The sequence below is a fragment of the Oncorhynchus tshawytscha genome, linkage group LG09 (genome assembly GCF_018296145.1).
Source record: "Oncorhynchus tshawytscha isolate Ot180627B linkage group LG09, Otsh_v2.0, whole genome shotgun sequence".
Classification (NCBI taxonomy): Eukaryota; Metazoa; Chordata; class Actinopteri; order Salmoniformes; family Salmonidae; genus Oncorhynchus; species Oncorhynchus tshawytscha.
The window spans coordinates 28,405,376-28,425,128 of record NC_056437.1 but is presented as its reverse complement, the minus strand read 5'-3'; the positions used below and the strand labels follow the sequence as shown (position 1 = coordinate 28,425,128).

The 19,753-nt window shown below is 42.1% G+C and overlaps 1 protein-coding gene across 1 annotated transcript in view; it reads left to right on the top strand.

Moving 5' to 3' along the window:
* Positions 1 to 364: 364 nt before the first annotated feature.
* The window catches only part of LOC112259094 (nectin-3-like protein), a gene marked incomplete at its 5' end in the record, with an annotated part of 53,538 nt that continues 34,149 nt past the window's right edge, over positions 365 to 19,753 (top strand). Inside the window, one exon of the mRNA XM_024433857.1 lies at positions 365 to 419. Within this exon, the coding sequence (XP_024289625.1) occupies positions 365 to 419 (55 nt within the window). The remainder of the gene's footprint in view (positions 420 to 19,753) is intronic.

Here is a 19,753-nt window from a genome sequence, read left to right as displayed (position 1 = left end):
GCCTACAGCAATGGATGATTGTGGACACAAACACACTGACACATGCACTACACTCATTGTGCTGCATTCTCCATGCTGTACACAGCAATGTGTCTGAATAAAACCTCCACTTGGTGAGAATATGTGTCAACGCCAGAGTGTTACTCAACACATGTCAATCATATTGATCTTAAGAAAAGCTTAATTCATTCTTCAGTGAATTTATTATAATCATGTGTTGTTTTTCACTTATCACGGGGAAATTAAACCCGGTTAAAACACAGTACGCATGCTTTATTTCATACTCAGTAGCCTAAATATGTCATGGAGCAACACAATTTAAATCAATATTTGCAATAAGGATGACGTAATCTAACAACGTCTTTCTGGGGTGGTGTGGTGGAAGATTGCCTCTCATTTGACTGTATCGCTGGAATCAGGTGAGCTCCCCTTATCGCTGCTCTAGTGGTACAGTCCAATCGCAGTTAGGAGTTGTTGCTGAGGAGGTTTCATGGTCCGGCGGACAGACAAACGTGTTCGGTGAAAGACGGATCTACTTTCAAAATGTTCCTGCCTTGCCTCAGGAATTACCCGCTTCATAAGAGACAGCATGCTGTATTTATTTTTCTTCTGTACAGCTTGACAGGTATGCTATCCATTATGCTCGCTCGCTCGGTAACATTAACGAATGTAAAATATTTGGAGAAGTTCTGAGTGCAGCCAACGAGAGCGAGCCAGAAAGCCGAGTGTTTCGCGCGACTCTGACTACTTGTATGGGGCTCCTCTACAGTCTGAACAACATTTGTTTTAGTAGTTCATTTTAGATGTGGACTGTTGTTTCTATAAGAAAGGTTGACTTTACCATTAAGGACTGTGCAAGGGCAAGGCAGGTGTCCTTTTGTTGAGAAGTTTAGTGTTGGAATGGTGCCGCTGCCGATGATTGTGTGATCCGCGGCTGCCATGGAAACATTATTCATTGTAGGCATTATTCACAGGAAACTACTGAGGAGCAACAGTGAGGTGCTCTTCAGTGGTGAGACAACTTTGAAGAGCAACACGGTCGCACAGCAACTGCACTCACCTTTACTAACTAAACTGAAGACGTCTGATCCAAACAGCCAATACTTGGTTGTTGTATTTAGTTGAAGTTATGATTCACAATTTTATTTACATCGCTCCAAACTAGGCCTCTTTTGGAGACTCGTTTTGGAGAGTGGGGACTGTGGGCGCTACAGCAAGGAGACCCCTGGCTGCTCCTAACATAAATTCCATAATAGGACATTTATGGTAGGAGACACTCACCTGTGGTGTTATGTGCTTTTAGCAACACAGGTGTTTCTACTGAACAAAAATATAAACGCAACGATTTCAGATTTCAATTTTATTTAGTTACATTTTATATAAGGAAATCAGTCGATTCAAATAAATAAATTAGGGCCTAATCTATGGATTTCACATGACTGGGCAGGGGTGTAGGCATAGGCCCACCCACTTGGGAACCAGGACCACCCACTGGGGAGCCAGGCGCAGCCAATCAGAATGAGTTTTTCCCCATAGAAGGGCGTTATTACAGACATAAATACTCCTTAGTTTCATTTGCTGTCCGGGTGGCTGGTCTCAATTCAATTCTCTGGCAACAGCTCTGGTGGACATTCCTGCGGTCAGCATGCCAATTGCATGCTCCCTCAAAACTTGAGACATCTGTGGCATTGTGTTGTGTGACAAAATGGCACATTTTAGAGTTTTTTTTAGTGACCCCCAACACAAGGATAATGCTGTTGAATCAGCTTCTTGATATGTAAACTAATTTGTGCACAAAATTTGACAGAAAATAAGCTTTTTGTTCATATGGAACATTTCTGGGATCTTTTATTTCAGCTCATGAAACATGGGACCAACACTTTACATGTTGCATTTATATTTTTGTTCAGTATACATAGCTACAGTAGTGTTGCTTTCAATTGTGTTGCGTTGCACAAAAACAGTCCGTTGGAAGCCAGAAGTTAAATACAATTCCATTCCAACTTCTGTGCCGGTGGGTGGAACTGCTGGTCAGTATTCCTCTCTGCTTACCTCATGGCAAAATAAAAGTCCCCCACAAGTTATTCCTTTTTTGTCCACACACGGTGCACGTGCAGGACTTTTTATTTTTACATGAGATAAGCGGAGAGGAAGTGCGTCTACAACAGACCCACGTTTGGGAAGTCTGTATTATTAAACAATCTTTTAGATATTTTGTCTGAATTGCCCATCCTGCTTAATGACCAACCATCCTGCCCACCAGCACAGTACGTTGAAATGGAATTGTATTTAAAGGTAGAGTCCACTAAATTCCATTGCCACGAGCAGCACAGGTGATATTGAGATTGAGCTAGATGCAACACTTAGCGCTCAGACAGTCAAATAGTATCTATGTGAAAGCCACAGGCTTCAACTCTCTTAGTTGTTGTGTAAATTGACCCACTATGTTGTTGTTTACTTTCTGCATATACGTCATCTCGCCGAGTCTACCTTTAACTTCTGGTTTCCACGGAATGTTTTTGTGCAACCAAATACAATTGAAAGCAATGCTAATGTATGTAAGTACACCCGCATTGATGAAAACACCTTCCGTGGTGTCTGTGTCCTAGAAATAGGAACTAGGGAATATCATTGTTCATTTTGGCATTATTTTTGATATTTAGTCTTTTGACAAAAATGTCATTGTCTTAGTAACATTTTTGCCATTTTAATTATGATTTAGTCTAGTTATTGTCAAAATGACAGTGGGCCATTTTACTTAAGTAAATGCCATTTAATTTTAGTCATATCACATTTTTATTGCCTCATTAACCTATAGAAAAGATAAATCACAGATTTTCATGTGCACAAACATACATAGCCATGTTCTACCAACACATTTTTCTACATAACTTCCTATCGCATGATTCTCTTCCCAACAGTCAAATTGGCAGAAGAACACATTACTCTGCAGCAGGTTAAAAATCACACCCCATGACAGGGCTCCAGACAAAAATGTTCCCCTGGTGGCACTTGTACCACATTTTCAGTTTGTGGCACCAGCCTATGATTTGATCGCACCAATTTTTTTCTGTGGCAATGTAAGTGCTTGATTTGGACTGAAATAGTATGTGGACACCTCTTCAAATTAGTGGTTTACAGGTGTATTAAATCGAGCACACAGCCATGCAATCTCCATAGACAAACATTGGCTGTAGAATGGTTCGTTCTGAAGAGCTCAGTGACTTTCAACGTGGCAACATCAATAGATGCCACCTTTCCAACAAGTCAGTTTAAATTTCTGCCCTGCTGGAGTTGCCTGGGTCAACTGTAATTGCTGTTATTGTGAAGTGGAAATGTCCAGGAGCAACAACGGCTCAGCCGCAAAATGGTAGGCCACACAAGCTCAAAGAATGTGACCGCGGAGTGCTGAAGCGCGTAGTGTGTAATGTCTCTACAAGAACTGTTAGTCGGGAGCTTCATGAAATGGGTTTCCATGGCCGAGCAGCCGCACACAAGCCTAAGATCAACATGCGTAATGCCAAGTGTCAGCAGGAGTGGTGTAATGCCTGCCATTGGACTCTGGAGCAGTGAAACGTGTGCTCTGGAGTAGAGGTCGACCAATTATGATTTTTCAAATCCGATACCGATTATTGGAGGACCCCAAAAAAACGATACCGATTAATCGGCCAATTTTTATTTATTCGTAATAATGACAATTACAACAATACTGAATGAACACTTATTTTAACTTAATATAATACACCAATAAAATAAATGTAGCCTCAAAAAAATAATGAAACATATTCAATTTGGTTTAAATAATGCAAAAACAAAGTGTTGGAGAAGAAAGTAAAAGTGCAATATGTGCTATGTAAGAAAGTTAACATTTCAGTTCCTTGCTCAGAACATGAGAACATATGAAAGCTGGTGGTTCCTTTTAACATGAGTCTTCAATATTCCCTGGTAAGAAGTTTTAAGTTGTAGTTATTATAGGAATTATAGGACTATTTCTCTCTATACGATTTGTATTTCATATACCTTTGACTATTGGATGTTCTTATAGGCACTTTAGTATTGCCAGTGTAACAGTATAGCTTCCATCCCTCTCCTCGCTGCTACCTGGGCTTGAACCAGGAACACATCGACAACAGCCACCCTCGAAGCAGCATTACCCATGCAGAGCAAGGGGAACAACTACTCCAAGTCTCAAAGCGAGTGACTTTTGAAACGCTATTAGCGCGCACCCCGCTAACTAGCTAGCCATTTAACATCGGTTACACCAGCATAATCTCGGGAGTTGATTAGGCTTGAAGTCATAAACAGCGCAATAGCTGCTGGCAAATGCACAAAAGTACTGTTTGAATGAATGCTTACGAGCCTGCTGCTGCCTACTACTGCTCAGTCAGACTGCTCTATCAAATCACAGACTTAATTATAACATAACAACACACAAAAATATGAGCCTTAGTTTCCGGATTCGACCATATTAATGACCTATCATCTCAAAAACAAAATGTTTATTCTTTCAGTGAAATACGGAACCGTTACATGTTTTATCTAACGGGTGGCATCCCTAAGTCTAAATATTCCTGTTACATTGCACAACCTTCAATGTTATGTCATAATTACGTAACATTCTGGCAAATTAGTTCACAATGAGCTAGGCGGCCTAAACTGTTGCATATACCCTGACTCTGCGTACAATGAACGCAAGAGAAGTGACACAATTTCACCTGGATAATATTGCCTGCTAACCTGGATTTCTTTTAGCTAAATATGCCGGTTTATAAATATATACTTCTGTGTATTGATTTTAAGAAAGGCATTGATGTTTATGGTTAGGTACACGTTGGAGCAACGAGTCCTTTTTCGCGAATGCGCACTGCATCGATTATATGCAACGCAGGACACGCTAGATAAACTAGTAATATCATCAACCATGTGTAGTTATAACTTGTGATTACTATTGATTGATTTTTTATAAGATAAGTTTAATGCTAGTTAGCAATTTACCTTGGCTTCTTACTACATTCACGAAACAGGCAGGCTCCTCGTGAGGCAGGTGGTTAGTGTTGGACTAGTTAACCGTAAGGTTGCAAGATTGAATCCCTGAGCTGACAAGGTAAAAATCTGTTGTTCTGCCCCTGAACAAGGCAGTTAACCCACCGTTCCTAGGCCATCATTGAAAATAAGAATGTGTTCTTAACTGAGTTGCCTAGTTAAATTATTTTTAAAAAGGGAAAAAAAGAGCATGTACACTGATTGTTTAAAGCAAAACTACCAAACCTATCGCTGATGGTGAACCTTAGCTATCAAAATAAAATCTCTTCAGCAGATAGCCTATAGCCACATCAGAGTTGTCTCTGGTAGCTTACTTTTATTCCAGTAAAATACCATTTTCAACAGTGCATAGTTCACAATAACCAATTAAATTGCAAGGTTGTCACTCAGCTAATAAAGCCTAATATCGCGCAAGCCATTTTAGCATTTGAATGCTGAATGGTGCCATGCAGATGTGCAAGATCAGTAAGAGGCCGCCTAGCTCTTGTTGGTCAGCATGCGAACCTGGGTACAGTGCACAGTTTGACTAGGCTACTGATATTCCCTCCGGTTGTTCGGCATGGAAAATGACTTATAGATCAATGATTGTCAACAACATTACATGCAGTTTGACACTGAAGGAAAGGACACATCATTTGTCACAAAATATGAGGAATTTTCAGGAAGGTAGAAAGAAAGTAATATATAATGTTAGTGAATTGGCGATTCGTACCGTTTGATTCGATTTTCTGACTGATGCATGTTACATTTTGGATCAGTTTGGGGTCCAAAGCTACTATATATATTTCCCGCAATTTGATTTTGAAATGTTATACAGCCAGAAGCCTTTTTACTCTATCCCAGAGCAGCAGGCTCCAGCGAAACAGGCCCGGGCTGGGCAGACTCTTTCATTACAGGAATCATGAGGATAATGCACTTTGACCAAATCAGTTTTAGCTGCCAAAAAATAGGATGTTTTCTAACTTGTTAGTGAGGTGACCATGTAATAAATGTTTAGCTCACACTATGACCAACAAAAAATGTAACTTGCACAGCCAAGTCAAAAGATCGCAAAATGCAACTAAATGGCCACATTCTGGAGCCCTGCCCCTTGACATACTGTGGCTATATTGTACTCAAAGTTCTGTCATCCAATAACAGCATTGCAACATTACAAAGAGAAAGCCTTTACAATTCTACTAATCTTATGCATGCTTTTGATTGGACTAAACAAATAACACTGAAAAGCTATCAATCTCTCCAAAAACTCTTGTCCAGTCCATTTACTTGTAAGATTTTAGTCACAGAGATGATTTAGTTTCATCTCGTTTATCGTCAACCAAAATGAAAAAAACATTTTAATTTAGTTGAAAAAAAAATTGGGGGTCTAAATTTTGGTCAGTTATCGTCTCGTCAATTGACACTGGAAAAATAGCTGTTTGACAAATATTTTTGTTAACTGGGGATTATCTGATGTATGTAGTAGGAAGTGGTAGATTCTGCAGACCGGTCCAGAAGGCATCAACATGATGGTCACCTTTTGCTGGTTACAGTCAATTGTGGGTAATACAGTGCTTGATATTGAGTTTGTTTGTGGACATCTGTCTCCATTTACTACACTGACGACGATCAAACAATAGTCTAAAGGTGGTCTCGCTAGCCATGACAGAAGATGAAATAAACGCATGGCAAATTGGTCCAATTGGTGTGCCATATGCAGCACCTGTCGCTAGCATTGAAACGTTTGCTGTCAGGCAAGTGAACATTAGTTTTAGTTGATTGATTTGGGGTAGGTGTGTCTGTGCAGTTAAATCTGTTTCACCTGTCCTGAACTGATTGAGATGCACTTTTTGTTGTCAGTTCATTATTTTAGTTAATATTATTATGCTGTACAGCAGGTGCTATAAAGATGGCTGTCGACTTCCCAGGAATTGGTGAATCCATAAAAGTCTCTTTAGGGAGATCAACGATGCTCCAATATAGACACGATGGTCGGTAGGCTAGTTCTGTGGTAATTTATCTCACGTCTCTTACATTAGAAATGGTGGGCCATGTTGTTATTGTTGCCTGGTTTAGCAGGGCTTTTCATGAGACTCTAGCTGTTTCTGTTGTCTGTCTGGTTAAAAGTCAATTATTTATGTAGTGCTGATTTAAAAAAATAATGCAGTCGACCCTGTTTAGAGATCAATATGGTCTCTCTCTCTCGCTGTCTCTCGCTCTACACACACACACACACACACAGACACACACAGACACAGAGAGGCGTCTCCAGCCAGTGTGAGACCTTGGGTCCGGTAAGGTGGAACACAGCCCCCCAGGTGGCCCATGCATGGCCATTAGCTGCTGTGTTCAGACTGACTGATGGCAACAGGGGAAGAGGAGAAACAGTTAAAATACCACAGGGGAGCGGGGGATTACTGCCGGCATTCCTCTAACATCACTGGTGACTGCTGTGTCTCTGTTCCCTCTGTTCTACACTCTTAGAAAAAAGGAGCTATCTAGAATCCCCCCGCTGCCCCACAGGATAACCATTTGAAGAACCCCTTTTGGTTCCATGTAGGACCCTTTCCACAGAGAGTTCTGCATGAAGCCAAAAGGGTCCTATGTGGAACCAAAAAGGGTTATTTCTAAGAGTGTAGGAGGATTCTCTCCTTCTCATTTCCTCCTCTACCCTTTATTCTGTAGTCAGCTTCTATCTATGTCTTGGCTCCTTCCTCTTCTGTCAGTATGTCTTCCTACTTGTGGCCTTCGATCGATGAAGGCACTGATGTGACTTGGGAATTGAAAGTAGCTCAATGCTTTTACTGAACCAACACCCACCTTCTCAATGCATCACCGTTGTCTCTGCAAAATATTTGTACACTGCTCAAAAAAATAAAGGGAACACTTAAACAACATAATGTAACTCCAAGTCAATCACACTTCTGTGAAATCAAACTGTCCACTTAGGAAGCAACACTGATTGACAATACATTTCACATGCTGTTGTGCAAACGGAATAGACAACAGGTGGAAATTATAGGCAATTAGCAAAACACCCCCAATAAAGGAGTGGTTCTGCAGGTGATAACCACAGACCACTTTACAGTTCCTATGCTTCCTGGCTGATGTTTTGGTCACTTTTGAATGCTGGCGGTGCTTTCACTCTAGTGGTAGCATGAGACGGAGTCTACAACCCACACAAGTGGCTCAGGTAGTGCAGCTCATCCAGGATGGCACATCAATACGAGCTGTGGCAAGAAGGTTTGCTGTGTCTGTCAGCGTAGTGTCCAGAGCATGGAGGCGCTACCAGGAGACAGGCCAGTACATCAGGAGATGTGGAGGAGGCCGTAGGAGGGCAACAACCCAGCAGCAGGACCGCTACCTCCACCTTTGTGCAAGGAGGAGCAGGAGGAGGACTGCCAGAGCCCTGCAAAATTACATCCAGCAGGCCACAAATGTGCATGTGTCTGCTCAAACGGTCAGAAACAGACTCCATGAGGGTGGTATGAGGGCCCGACGTCCACAGGTGGGGGTTCAAATCAAATCAAATGTATTTATATAACCCTTCGTACATCAGCTGATATCTCAAAGTGCTGTACAGAAACCCAGCCTAAAACCCCAAACAGCAAGCAATGCAGGTGTAGAAGCACGGTGGCTAGGAAAAACTCCCTAGAAAGGCCAAAACCTAGGAAGAAACCTAGAGAGGAACCAGGCTATGTGGGGTGGCCAGTCCTCTTCTGGCTGTGCCGGGTGGAGATTATAACAGAACATGGCCAAGATGTTCAAATGTTCATAAATGACCAGCATGGTCGTATAATAGTAAGGCAGAACAGTTGAAACTGGAGCAGCAGCACGACCAGGTGGACTGGGGACAGCAAGGAGTCATCATGTCAGGTAGTCCTGGGGCATGGTCCTAGGGCTCAGGCCCTCCGAGAGAGAGAATTAGAGAACGCACACTTAGATTCACACAGGACACCGAACAGGACAGGAGGGGTACTCCAGATATAACAAACTGACCCTAGCCCCCCGACACATTAACTACTGCAGCATAAATACTGGAGGCTGAGACAGGAGGGGTCAGGAGACACTGTGGCCCCATCCGAGGACACCCCCAGACAGGGCCAAACAGGAAGGATATGTGCTTACAGCCCAACACCGTGCAGGACGTTTGGCATTTTCCAGAGAACACCAAGATCGTCAAATTCGCCACTGGCGCCCTGTGCTCTTCACAGATGAAAGCAGGTTCACACTGAGCACATGTGACAGACGTGACAGTCTGGAGATACCGTGGAGAACATTCTGCTGCCTGCAACATCCTCCAGCATGACCGGTTTGGGGGTGGGTCAGTCATGGTGTGGGGTGGCATTTCTTTGGGGGCCGCACAGCCCTCCATGTGCTCGCCAGAGGTAGCCTGACTGCCATTAGGTACCGGGATGAGATCCTCAGACCCCTTGTGAGACCATATGCTGGTGCGGTTGGCCCTGGGTTCCTCCTAATGCAAGACTATGCTAGACCTCATGTGGCTGGAGTGTGTCAGCAGTTCCTGCAAGAGGAAGGCATTGATGCTATGGACTGGCTCGCCCGTTCCCGAGACCTGAATCCAATTGAGCACATCTGGGACATCATGTCTCGCTCCATCCACCAACGCCACTTTGCACCACAGACTGTCCAGGAGTTGGCGGATGCTTTAGTCCAGGTCTGGGAGGAGATCCCTCAGGAGACCATCCGCCACCTCATCAGGAGCATGCCCAGGCGTTGTAGGGAGGTCATACTGGCACGTGGAGGCCACACACACTACTGAGCCTCATTTTGACTTGTTTTAAGGACATTACATCAAAGTTGGATCAGCCTGTAGTGTGGTTTTCCACTTTAAGTGTGACTCCAAATCCAGACCTCCATGGGTTGATAAATTTGATTTCCATTGCTAATTTTTGCGTGATTTTTTTTGTCAGCACTTTCAACTATGTAAAGAAAAAAGTATTTCATAAGAATATTTCATTCATTCAGTTCTAGGATGTGTTATTTTAGTGTTCCCTTTATTTTTTTGAGCAGTGTATATTTGACAGCACTGGCATAATAAGACAAACAGACACAATGTTAGATGGAATTGTATTGTTTGACCTGTAAGGTTGTGACTGTTATGGAATTTGGGGTAATGATTAATTGTCATGCAAATGACCACAGTTATTGACATAATTGTAATTTTTGTTAAAATGTTTTGAGCTTGTAATGCATCTTTGAAATGAGCTACAACATAGGCCTACCTAATGAATACAAAACAGCTTTAGTGACACCCCTGTCTCAAAACAAATGTTTTTTGACCACTTGGAACTTTTGGAAATGAAGCTTTTCCTCCCAACCGTGCCATTTTGCTCTTAAAATGATTATGTATGCAGATTACTCATTTTAGTCAACGGTTATTTTACATAATTGTCGGTTACATGATTATACGATTATTGTGCCAGCCCTATTGACCTGTAATAATGCTATGAGAGCATTGTGTTTATGTTAGGCTGTGCAGGCCAGGCCAGGGGCTACAAAGGAGAAAGGGATGCTGAATAAATCATGTTCTCTTCACATCAAATCAAACTTGTAATCGGCGCATGAGACAAATAAACAAGTAGGTAGACCTTACCGGGAAATGTTTACTTACAAGCCCTAATTAACAATGCAATTTAAGCTACCCTGCCCAGTGGTTAGAGCGTTGTGCTAGTAACCGAAAGGTTGCAAGTTCGAATCCCCTAGCTGACAAGATACAAATCTGTCGTTCTGCCCCTGAACAAGGCAGTTAACCCACTGTTCCTAGGCCGTCGTTGTAAATAAGAATTTGTTCTTAACTGATTTGCAAACTAATTTCCCAGAATTTTACGTACGTAATCATGGCATAACATTGAAGGTTGTGCAATGTAACAGGAATATTTAGACTGATGGATGCCACCAGTTAGATAAAATACGGAACGGTTCCGTATTTCACTGAAAGAATAAACGTCTTGTTTTCGAGATGATAGTTTCCGGATTCAACCATTATTAATGGTTCGCATTTGTGTGTGTTATCATGTTATAATTACGTCTGATGGAGCAGTCTGACTGAGTGATGGTAGGCACCAGCAGGCTCATAAGCATTCATTCAAACAGCACTTTCATGCGTTTTGCCAGCAGCTCTGCTGTTTCTGACTTCAAGCCTATCAACTCCCGAGATTAGGCTGGTGTAAATGATGTGAAATGGCTAGCTAGTTAGCGGGGTGCGCGCTAATAGCGTTTCATACGTCACTCGCTCTGAGACTTGGAGTGGTTGTTCCCCTTGCTCTGCATGGGTAACGCTGCTTCGAGGTTGGCTGTTGTAGATGTGTTCCTGGTTCGAGCCCAGACAAACAAGCAAGATTTCTGGCTCTCACAGACTTGTAACTTCTTCTTTAAGAGGCTCCTCTGTCCTCCACTCGTTACCTGTATTAATGGCACCTGCTTGAACTTGTTATCAGTATAAAAGACACCTGTCCACAACCTCAAACAGTCACACTCCAAACTCCACTATGGCCAAGACCAAAGAGCTGTCAAAGGACCCCAGAAACAAAATTGTAGACCTGCACCAGGCTGGGAAGACTGAATCTGCAATAGGTAAGCAGCTTGGTAAGAAGAAATCAACTGTGGGAGCAATTATTAGGAAATGGAAGACATACAAGACCACTGATAATCTCCCTCGATCTGGGGCTCCACGCAAGATCTCACCCCGTGGGGTCAAAATGATCACAAGAATGGCGAGCAAAAATCCCAGAACCACACGGGGGGACCTAGTGAATGACCTGCAGAGAGCTGGGACCAAAGTAACAAAGCCTACCATCAGTAACACACTACGCCACCAGGGACTCAAATCCTGCAGAGCCAGACGTGTCCCCCTGCTTAAGCCAGTACATGTCCAGGCCCATCTGAAGTTTGCAAGAGAGCATTTGGATGATCCAGAAGAAGATTGGGAGAATGTCATGGTCAGATGAAACCAAAATATAACTTTTTGGTAAAAACTCAACTCGTCGTGTTTGGAGGACAAAGAATGCTGAGTTGCATCCAAAGAACACCATACCTACTGTGAAGCATGGGGGTGGAAACATCATGCTTTAGAGCTGTTTTTCTGCAAAGGGACAGGACGACTGATCCGTGTAAAGGAAAGAATGAATGGGGCCATGTATCGTGAGATTTTGAGTGAAAACCTCTTTCCATCAGCAAGGGCATTGAAGATGAAACGTGGCTGGGTCTTTCAGCATGACAATGATCCCAAACACACCACCTGGGCAACGAAGGAGTGGCTTCGTAGGAAGCATTTCAAGGTCCTGGAGTGGCCTAGCCAGTCTCCAGATCTCAACCTCATAGAAAATCTTTGGAGGGAGTTGAAAGTTTGTGTTGCCCAGCAACAGCCCCAAAACATCACTGCTCTAGAGGAGATCTGCATGGAGGAATGGGCCAAAATACCAGCAACAGTGTGTGAAAACCTTGTGAAGACTTACAGAAAACGTTTGACCTCTGTCATTGCCAACAAAGGGTATATAACAAAGTATTGAGAAACTTTTGTTATTGACCAAATACTTATTTTCCACCATAATTTGCAAATTAATTAATAAACATCCTACAATGTGATTTTCTGGATTTTTTTTCTTCTCATTTTGCCTGTCATAGTTGAAGTGTACCGATGATGAAAATTACAGGCCTCTCATCTTTTTAAGTGGAGAACTTGCACAATTGGTTGCTGACTAAATACTTTTTTGCCCCACTGCATTGCACTTTTACTTTCTTCAACACTTTTTTTGCATTATTTATACCAAATTGAACATGTTTCATTATTTATTTGAGGCTAAATTGATTTTATTGATGTATTATGTTAGCGACTAGCAATCCCGTATCCGGGAGCGTAATCATAGCCTCAAGCGCATTACCATAACGCAACTTTTCCTATTCATGAAAATTGCAAATGAAATGAAATAAATATATTCAAACACAAGCTTAGCCTTTTGTTAACAACACTGTCATCTCAGATTTTCAAAATATGCGTTACAGCCAACGCTAGACAAGTATTTGTTTAAGTTTATCTTGGCACAATGCTATGCTAGGCTCTGCTGGTGTGACAGGTTAAAGGAAATATTCATAGCCTGTTATACATTAAAAAGTATTAGTAAGTTCATAGTATGTGAGGATCTTAAAACATCTAAGGTTAAAAAGATACATTCAGTATTAGTTGATAGAGATTGATAACATTCATATAATTGTGTTAAAGTAAAAAATCTGTCAAAGGGTATGAATTGTGAGAGTAATGTGTAAACGTTATATTTATTACTTTATTTTGTGGTGCCTAAAAGTGTTAATCTGTGATCTACGAAATGCTCTTAATCTATGAGCCGGAGATCGATTGCTCTGGTCTCCACCCATATTCCTGGGGAAATCGCGGTCTTTTCTCATTGAACTAAAAGTTGAATTGAGAAAACAATACCGTATCACTCTCGTGATTATTTCTCCCCTGTTTTCAGGTACTTTATTGATGATAAAAAAAGAGTAATTTAAATGTTATAACTCGCTAACATGTCAAGAGTGTTACAATCTCAAGCTTAGCCTTTTGTTAACAACACTGTCATCTCAGATTTTCAAAATATGCTTCTCAACCATTGCAAAATAAGCATTTGTGTAACAGCAAGCGAGGCTAGCGTAGCATTTAGCGTTAGCATCAGCAGACAACATTTTCACAAAAGCCAGAAAATCATTCAAATAAAATCATTACCTTTGAAGAACTTCAGATGTTTTCAATGAGGAGACTCTCAGTTAGATAGCAAATGTTAAGTTTTTCTTGAAAGATTATTTGTTTAGGAGAAATTGCTCCGTTTGGTGCGTCACGTTTGGCTACCAAAAAAAAACGAAAATTCAGTCTTCAAAACGCCGAACTTTTTTCCAAATTAACTCCATAATATCGACTGAAACATAGTAAACGTTGTTTAGAATCAATCCTCAAGGTGTTTTTCACATATATCTTCATGATATATCGTTTGTTGAAAGCCTCCTCTCTCCTCTCAATCACTGGATGACTGCGTGCAGCTTGTAGATTACGCACCAATTTAGACAAAGGACACCGGGCGGACACCTGGCAAATGTAGTCTCTTATGGCCAATCTTCCAATGATATGCCTACAAATACGTCACAATGCTGCAGACACCTTGGAGAAACGATAGAAAGGGCAGGCTCATTCCCGGCGCATTCACAGCCATATAAGGAGACAATGGGAAACAGAGCTTCAAAAATTCTGCCCATTTCCTGGTTGAAGTTTCATCTTGGTTTCGCCTGTAGCATGAGTTCTGTGGCACTCACAGATAATATCTTTGCAGTTTTGGAAACCTTAGTGTTTTCTTTCCAAAGCTGCCAATTATATGCATAGTCGAGCATCTTTTCGTGACAAAATATTGCGCTTAAAACGGGAATGTTTTTCATCCAAAAATTAAAATAGCGCCCCCTATATTTTTTATTTTTTTATTTTACCTTTATTTAACTAGGCAAGATCAGTTAAGAACAAATTCTTATTTTCAATGACGGCCTAGGAACAGTGGGTTAACTGCCTGTTCAGGGGCAGAACGACAGATTTGTACCTTGTCAGCTCGGGGGTTTGAACTTGCAACCTTCCGGTTACTAGTCCAACGCTCTAACCACCCTGCCGCCCCCCTATCGAAGAGGTTAAGTTAAAATTAGTGTTCATTCAGTATTATTGTAATTGTCATTATTACAAATAAATCGGCTTTTTTTGTCCTCCAATACTCGGTATCGGCGTTGAAAATTCATAATCGGTCGACCTCTACTTGACAGTACTCTAATGGTTGGGTCACGGGATCAGGGTGGTCCACATGAAGAGGGTGGGATTGTATCAATCCAAAACCCAAAGCCTCACTTTGATCAGGTAAAGGCCCCCACACACCCACTCTCCCACTGCTCTACTCCTGCTGCCTCTCTACATCAAAGCCATCAAACATGGGACTGTGGTCGACTCTGACTGAAAGAGAGAGCGGGAAACGCAGAGGCAGGGCTGCCTGTGTTGAACTCATTAATGCTCCACTTCTTACCTGTGTTAAACCTATCCAACTCCCACTGTGCTGCTGCTGCCTCCGCTGTGGCTCAAATGGGACGATACCACATTCCTTCATTCAATAATGAGAAACTGGCCAGACATTCTGAGAGATTTGAGATTTGCGTCAGGCCTGACTTGTGCATTTTGTTAGAATCTGCTGCTTTTGTGTTATCCATTTGACACTATGTGTAGGCCTACTGTATGTGTCTGTGATTTTCTGCCTCATGTCAGATGTTTGTTCAGAAACCGCTCTTCTCGGGGTTTTATGTAAAGCACGTACACAAACACACAGGGACACCTGGCTAACACATTGGTATTCTCTGGTGATCCCCAGGTCTTCGCTCAATGCCACTACAATGTCATGTCAAGATTGACTAAAGTGTAAACTCAGCAAGCCTGCTTCTCCTCATCCTCCTCTTCAGCCTCACTCACTCGCCTCTGCTTTTAACTCTGCGCTGTTGCATCTGACCCGACCTTCACCCTGAGAGAGAGGAGGAGAGGGGCAATGGGAGGGAGGGAAGCAGCTTAAGCATGCTCATTCTTTCTCTGGGGAGGGCCGACCTTCACGACAGTTAAACGCACACACTCAACCTGGCTCAGTATAATAATATCTCGTGTGTGTGTGTGTGGTAAGCATTTTTAGCTAGAATCAGAAGTTCCATTGTAGAAACATTGCAGCATTGAGGTAATTTCAGTATATTGATTGATAGTATTTAATTAAAAACGTGTTGTTCTTAATCATCTGAAGGGACTCTTTTTGTGAACAAGTAATTGTTGGATATGCTGAAAGTGTGTGTGTGTGTCAATGACTGAGTGACTTTACATGCACACAATAATGGGATTATTGCGGATAGTCAAATTAATATTATAGTTTGATTAAAATGTTTACATGCTTTGCAAGAAGAACGATTTCCCGAATAATCCTTTTTACATGGACTTCTGAAATCAGACTACCTGATAGCACTTGCCAGTCAACTAAAATCGGCAGTCAAAATGAACGTTCTACCACAGCGAACATGTTATTTTTTTAGGAAGAATATTTTATTCTGAGTTTAGACATATAACGTTTGTATGTGAACTACTTCTAAGACACATACATTGTGGTTACGAACTTACTTCACTCACACTAAAGAAGGAGGCTCGCTCAGCTGGTGCTAGCACATGCGCAGATCAAATATACTGCTGGTACGCCAATTAAGGTGTTTACATGTCCTAATAATAATAATTTGAAAGAGCTCAGAAAACCAGGTGTTTTAATCAGCGTATGCTTACTTTGATTTTGACCTTATGCCGATTTAAGATAAGCAGAGTAAGGTGTTTACATGACTGTTGCATAATCTGCCTACTGTTATAATCAGTTTAATATAGAATTATTAGCGTGCATGTAAACATACTCATTAAATATGAATGCACAAAGCCATCGATCGGGCGATGCCTTTTAATTCCTATGTGAAGATTCAGTCTGCAGTGTGGAAGTTCAGCTTTACAGCGTGATTGAAATTTAAAGGTAATGTTCCCGCTTTAGCGGAGACTGTATTCATGGTAAACGCTGCATATGTCTGCTCATTCAGAAATACCCTTTAAACTTATATTGCGGAATCTGTAACACTTTAGTTTTACAGATTGAGTAGAGCCCTATATAGCGCATTTGAAGCCAAGGAAGTTGTTTAAGATGTTGTCTTTATGGAGACATAACATGCACAGTTTGAGTTACTCCAGGAAGTGATGTTGCAGGCTACCTGAGTGCTGCCCCTCTCATTGAGTATCACAAGTTGAATTCCGCCTTTGAAACTGCAGGCTGCCATTAGCAACTAAATTATCCTGATAACTTATTCTGTGTGCGATTTTGTAAAATAATCAGTTCAAGGGCATACATCCGGTGTAATAGAAGCAATTATTGGTACCATGATTGTCTTCTATTAATTGTGTTTTTTACATGATGGGGGACCTGTTTTCTGAAAGCAATGCCTGCAGTACTGCCGCGGTCGGCCTTGAACGTCTGTGGCTTCAATGAGAGGGGGCAGTCGTTCTTCCAGTGTGTGTGTGCGCATGTGCTCGTGCATTAGGGAGGGGGTGTGGGGGTTCACTGGGCAGGCTGTCTAAAGCAGTGACCCAGCACAAGCTTTGTAGGATCTGTCTTTTGTTAGCTCTTTAGAGGATTAGATTGATGCTAGGTTTAAATGCTTGTGTTTTGTGGCTGAATGAAGAGAATATGATGGGCCATGTTGATGTCTGTTTTTGTTTGAGTGATGAGACCCTGACCTCCCAGCCGGACATAGCCTATCTTTTTCTAATGTGTCCCCTCCCTCTCTTGAAAGGAGTTTATTATCAGAGTACTACCAGATGCAGTTTTTAACTCAAAAGGAGACTGAAACTGAGAAATGTACCCCTCCCACTCTGTATTTGACCTTGTACAGTGGCATTATACAGTACCTTCAGAAAGTATTGACACCGCTTTACTTTTTCCACATTTTGTTGTTACAGCCTGAATTTAAAATGGATTAAATTGAGATGTCACTGTCCTACATACAATACCCCATAATGTGAAACTGTAATTGTTTTTAGTCATTTTTACATGTTTAATTAAAATTAAAACAAAAAATGTTGAATGCTGAGCTGTAGTCAATGAATAGCATTCTCATGTAGGTGTTCCTTTTGTCCAGGTGGGAAAGGGCAGTGTGGAGAGGAATAGAGATTGCATCATCTGTTGAGGCAGTATGCAAATTGGAGTGGGTCCAGAGTTTCTGGGAAAATGGTGTTGAGCTGAGCCATGACCAGCCTTTCAAAGCACTTTATGGCTACAGACGTGAGTGCTACGGGTCTTTAGTCATTTAGGCAGGTTACCTTAGTGTTCTTGGGCAGAGGGACTATGGTCGTCTGCTTGAAACATGTTGGTATTACAGACTCAGTCAGGGACAGGTTGAAAATATCAGTGAAGGCACTTGCCAGTTGGTCAGCGCATGTTCGGAATGCACGTCCTGGTAATCCGTCTGGCCCTGCGGCCTTGTGAATGTTGACCTAATTAAAGGTCTTACTCACATCAGCTACAGAAAGCGTGATCACATAGTCACCCGGAACAGCTGATGCTCTCATGCCTGCTTCAGTGTTGCTTGCCTCAAAGCGAGCATCGAAGTAATTTATCTCATCTGGTAGGCTCGTGTCACTGGGCAGCATGCGGATGTGCTTCCCTTTTGTAGTCTAATAGCTTGCAAGCCCTGCCACATCTGACGAGCGTCTGAGCCTGTGTAGTACGACTCAATCTTAGTACTGTATTGACGCTTTGCTTGTTTGATGGTTAGTCGGAGGGCATATCAGAATTTCTTATAAGCATCCGGGTTAGAGTCCCGCTCCTTGAAAGCGGCAGCTCTACCCTTTAGCTCAGTGTGGATGTTACATGTAATCCATGGCTTCTGGTTGGGGTATGTACCTACAGTCACTGTGGGGACGACTTCATTGATGTACTTACTGATGAAGCCAGTGACTGATGTGGTGTACTCCTCAATGTCATCGGAAGAATCTCGGAACATATTCCAGTCTGTGCTAGCAAAACAGTCCTGTAGCTTAGCATCTGCGTCATCTGACCACTTCTTCTTTATTGACTGAGTCACTGGTGCTTCCTGCTTTAATTTTTGCTTGTAAGCAGGAATCAAGAGGATGGAATTATGGTGAGATTTGCCAAATGGAGGGCGAGGGAGAGGTTTGTACGTGTCTCTGTGTGTGGAGTACAGGTAGTCTAGATTTGTTTGGCTCCTCTGTATGCACATTTAACATGCTAGTAGAAGTAAAACTGATTTAAGTTTCCCTGCATTAAAGTCCCTGCCACTAGGAGGCTGCCTCTGGGTGAGCGTTTTCCTGTTTGCTTATGTCTGTATACAGCTCATTGAGTGCAGTCTGGGTGCCAGCATCAGTTTGTGGTGGTAAATGGACAGCTACGAAGAATATAGATGAGAACTCTCTTGATAAATAGTGTGGTCTACAGCTTATCACGAGATACTCTACCTCAGGTGAGCAAAACCTCAAGTCGTCCTTACTATTAGATTTCGTGCATCAGCTATTGTTTACAATATACACAGACCACCACCCCTTGTCTTACCGGAGGCGGCTGTTCTATCTTGCCGATGCAGCGAAAACACCACCAGCTGTATGTTATTCATGTCGTTGTTCAGCCACAACTCTGTGAAACATAAAATATTACAGTTTTTAATGTCCCGTTGGTAGGATATTCGTGATTGTAGTTTGTCATTTTTGTTATCCAATGATTGTACATTGGCTAATAGGACTGATGGTGGAGGCAGATTACCCACTCGCCGTCAGATCCTTACTTACAAGGCACCCCGACCTATGTCCCCGATATCTTTCTCATGCGAACCACAGGGATTTGGGCCTTGTCGGGTGTCAGAAGTAAATCCTTCACGTCCAACTCGTTAAAGAAAAAATCTTCTTCCAGTATGAGTTGAGTAATTGCTGTCCTGATATCTAGAAGCTATTTTCTGTCATAAGAGATGGTGGCAGAAACACTTTGTACAAAATAATGTGGAAAAACACTGTAAAACGGCAGCCATCTCCTCCGGCACCATTAGCTCTTTAATACAGTTAGATTTTATTGGCTGTGATAGGTGAAAACCGAGGATGGATCAACATTGTAGTTACTCCACAATACTT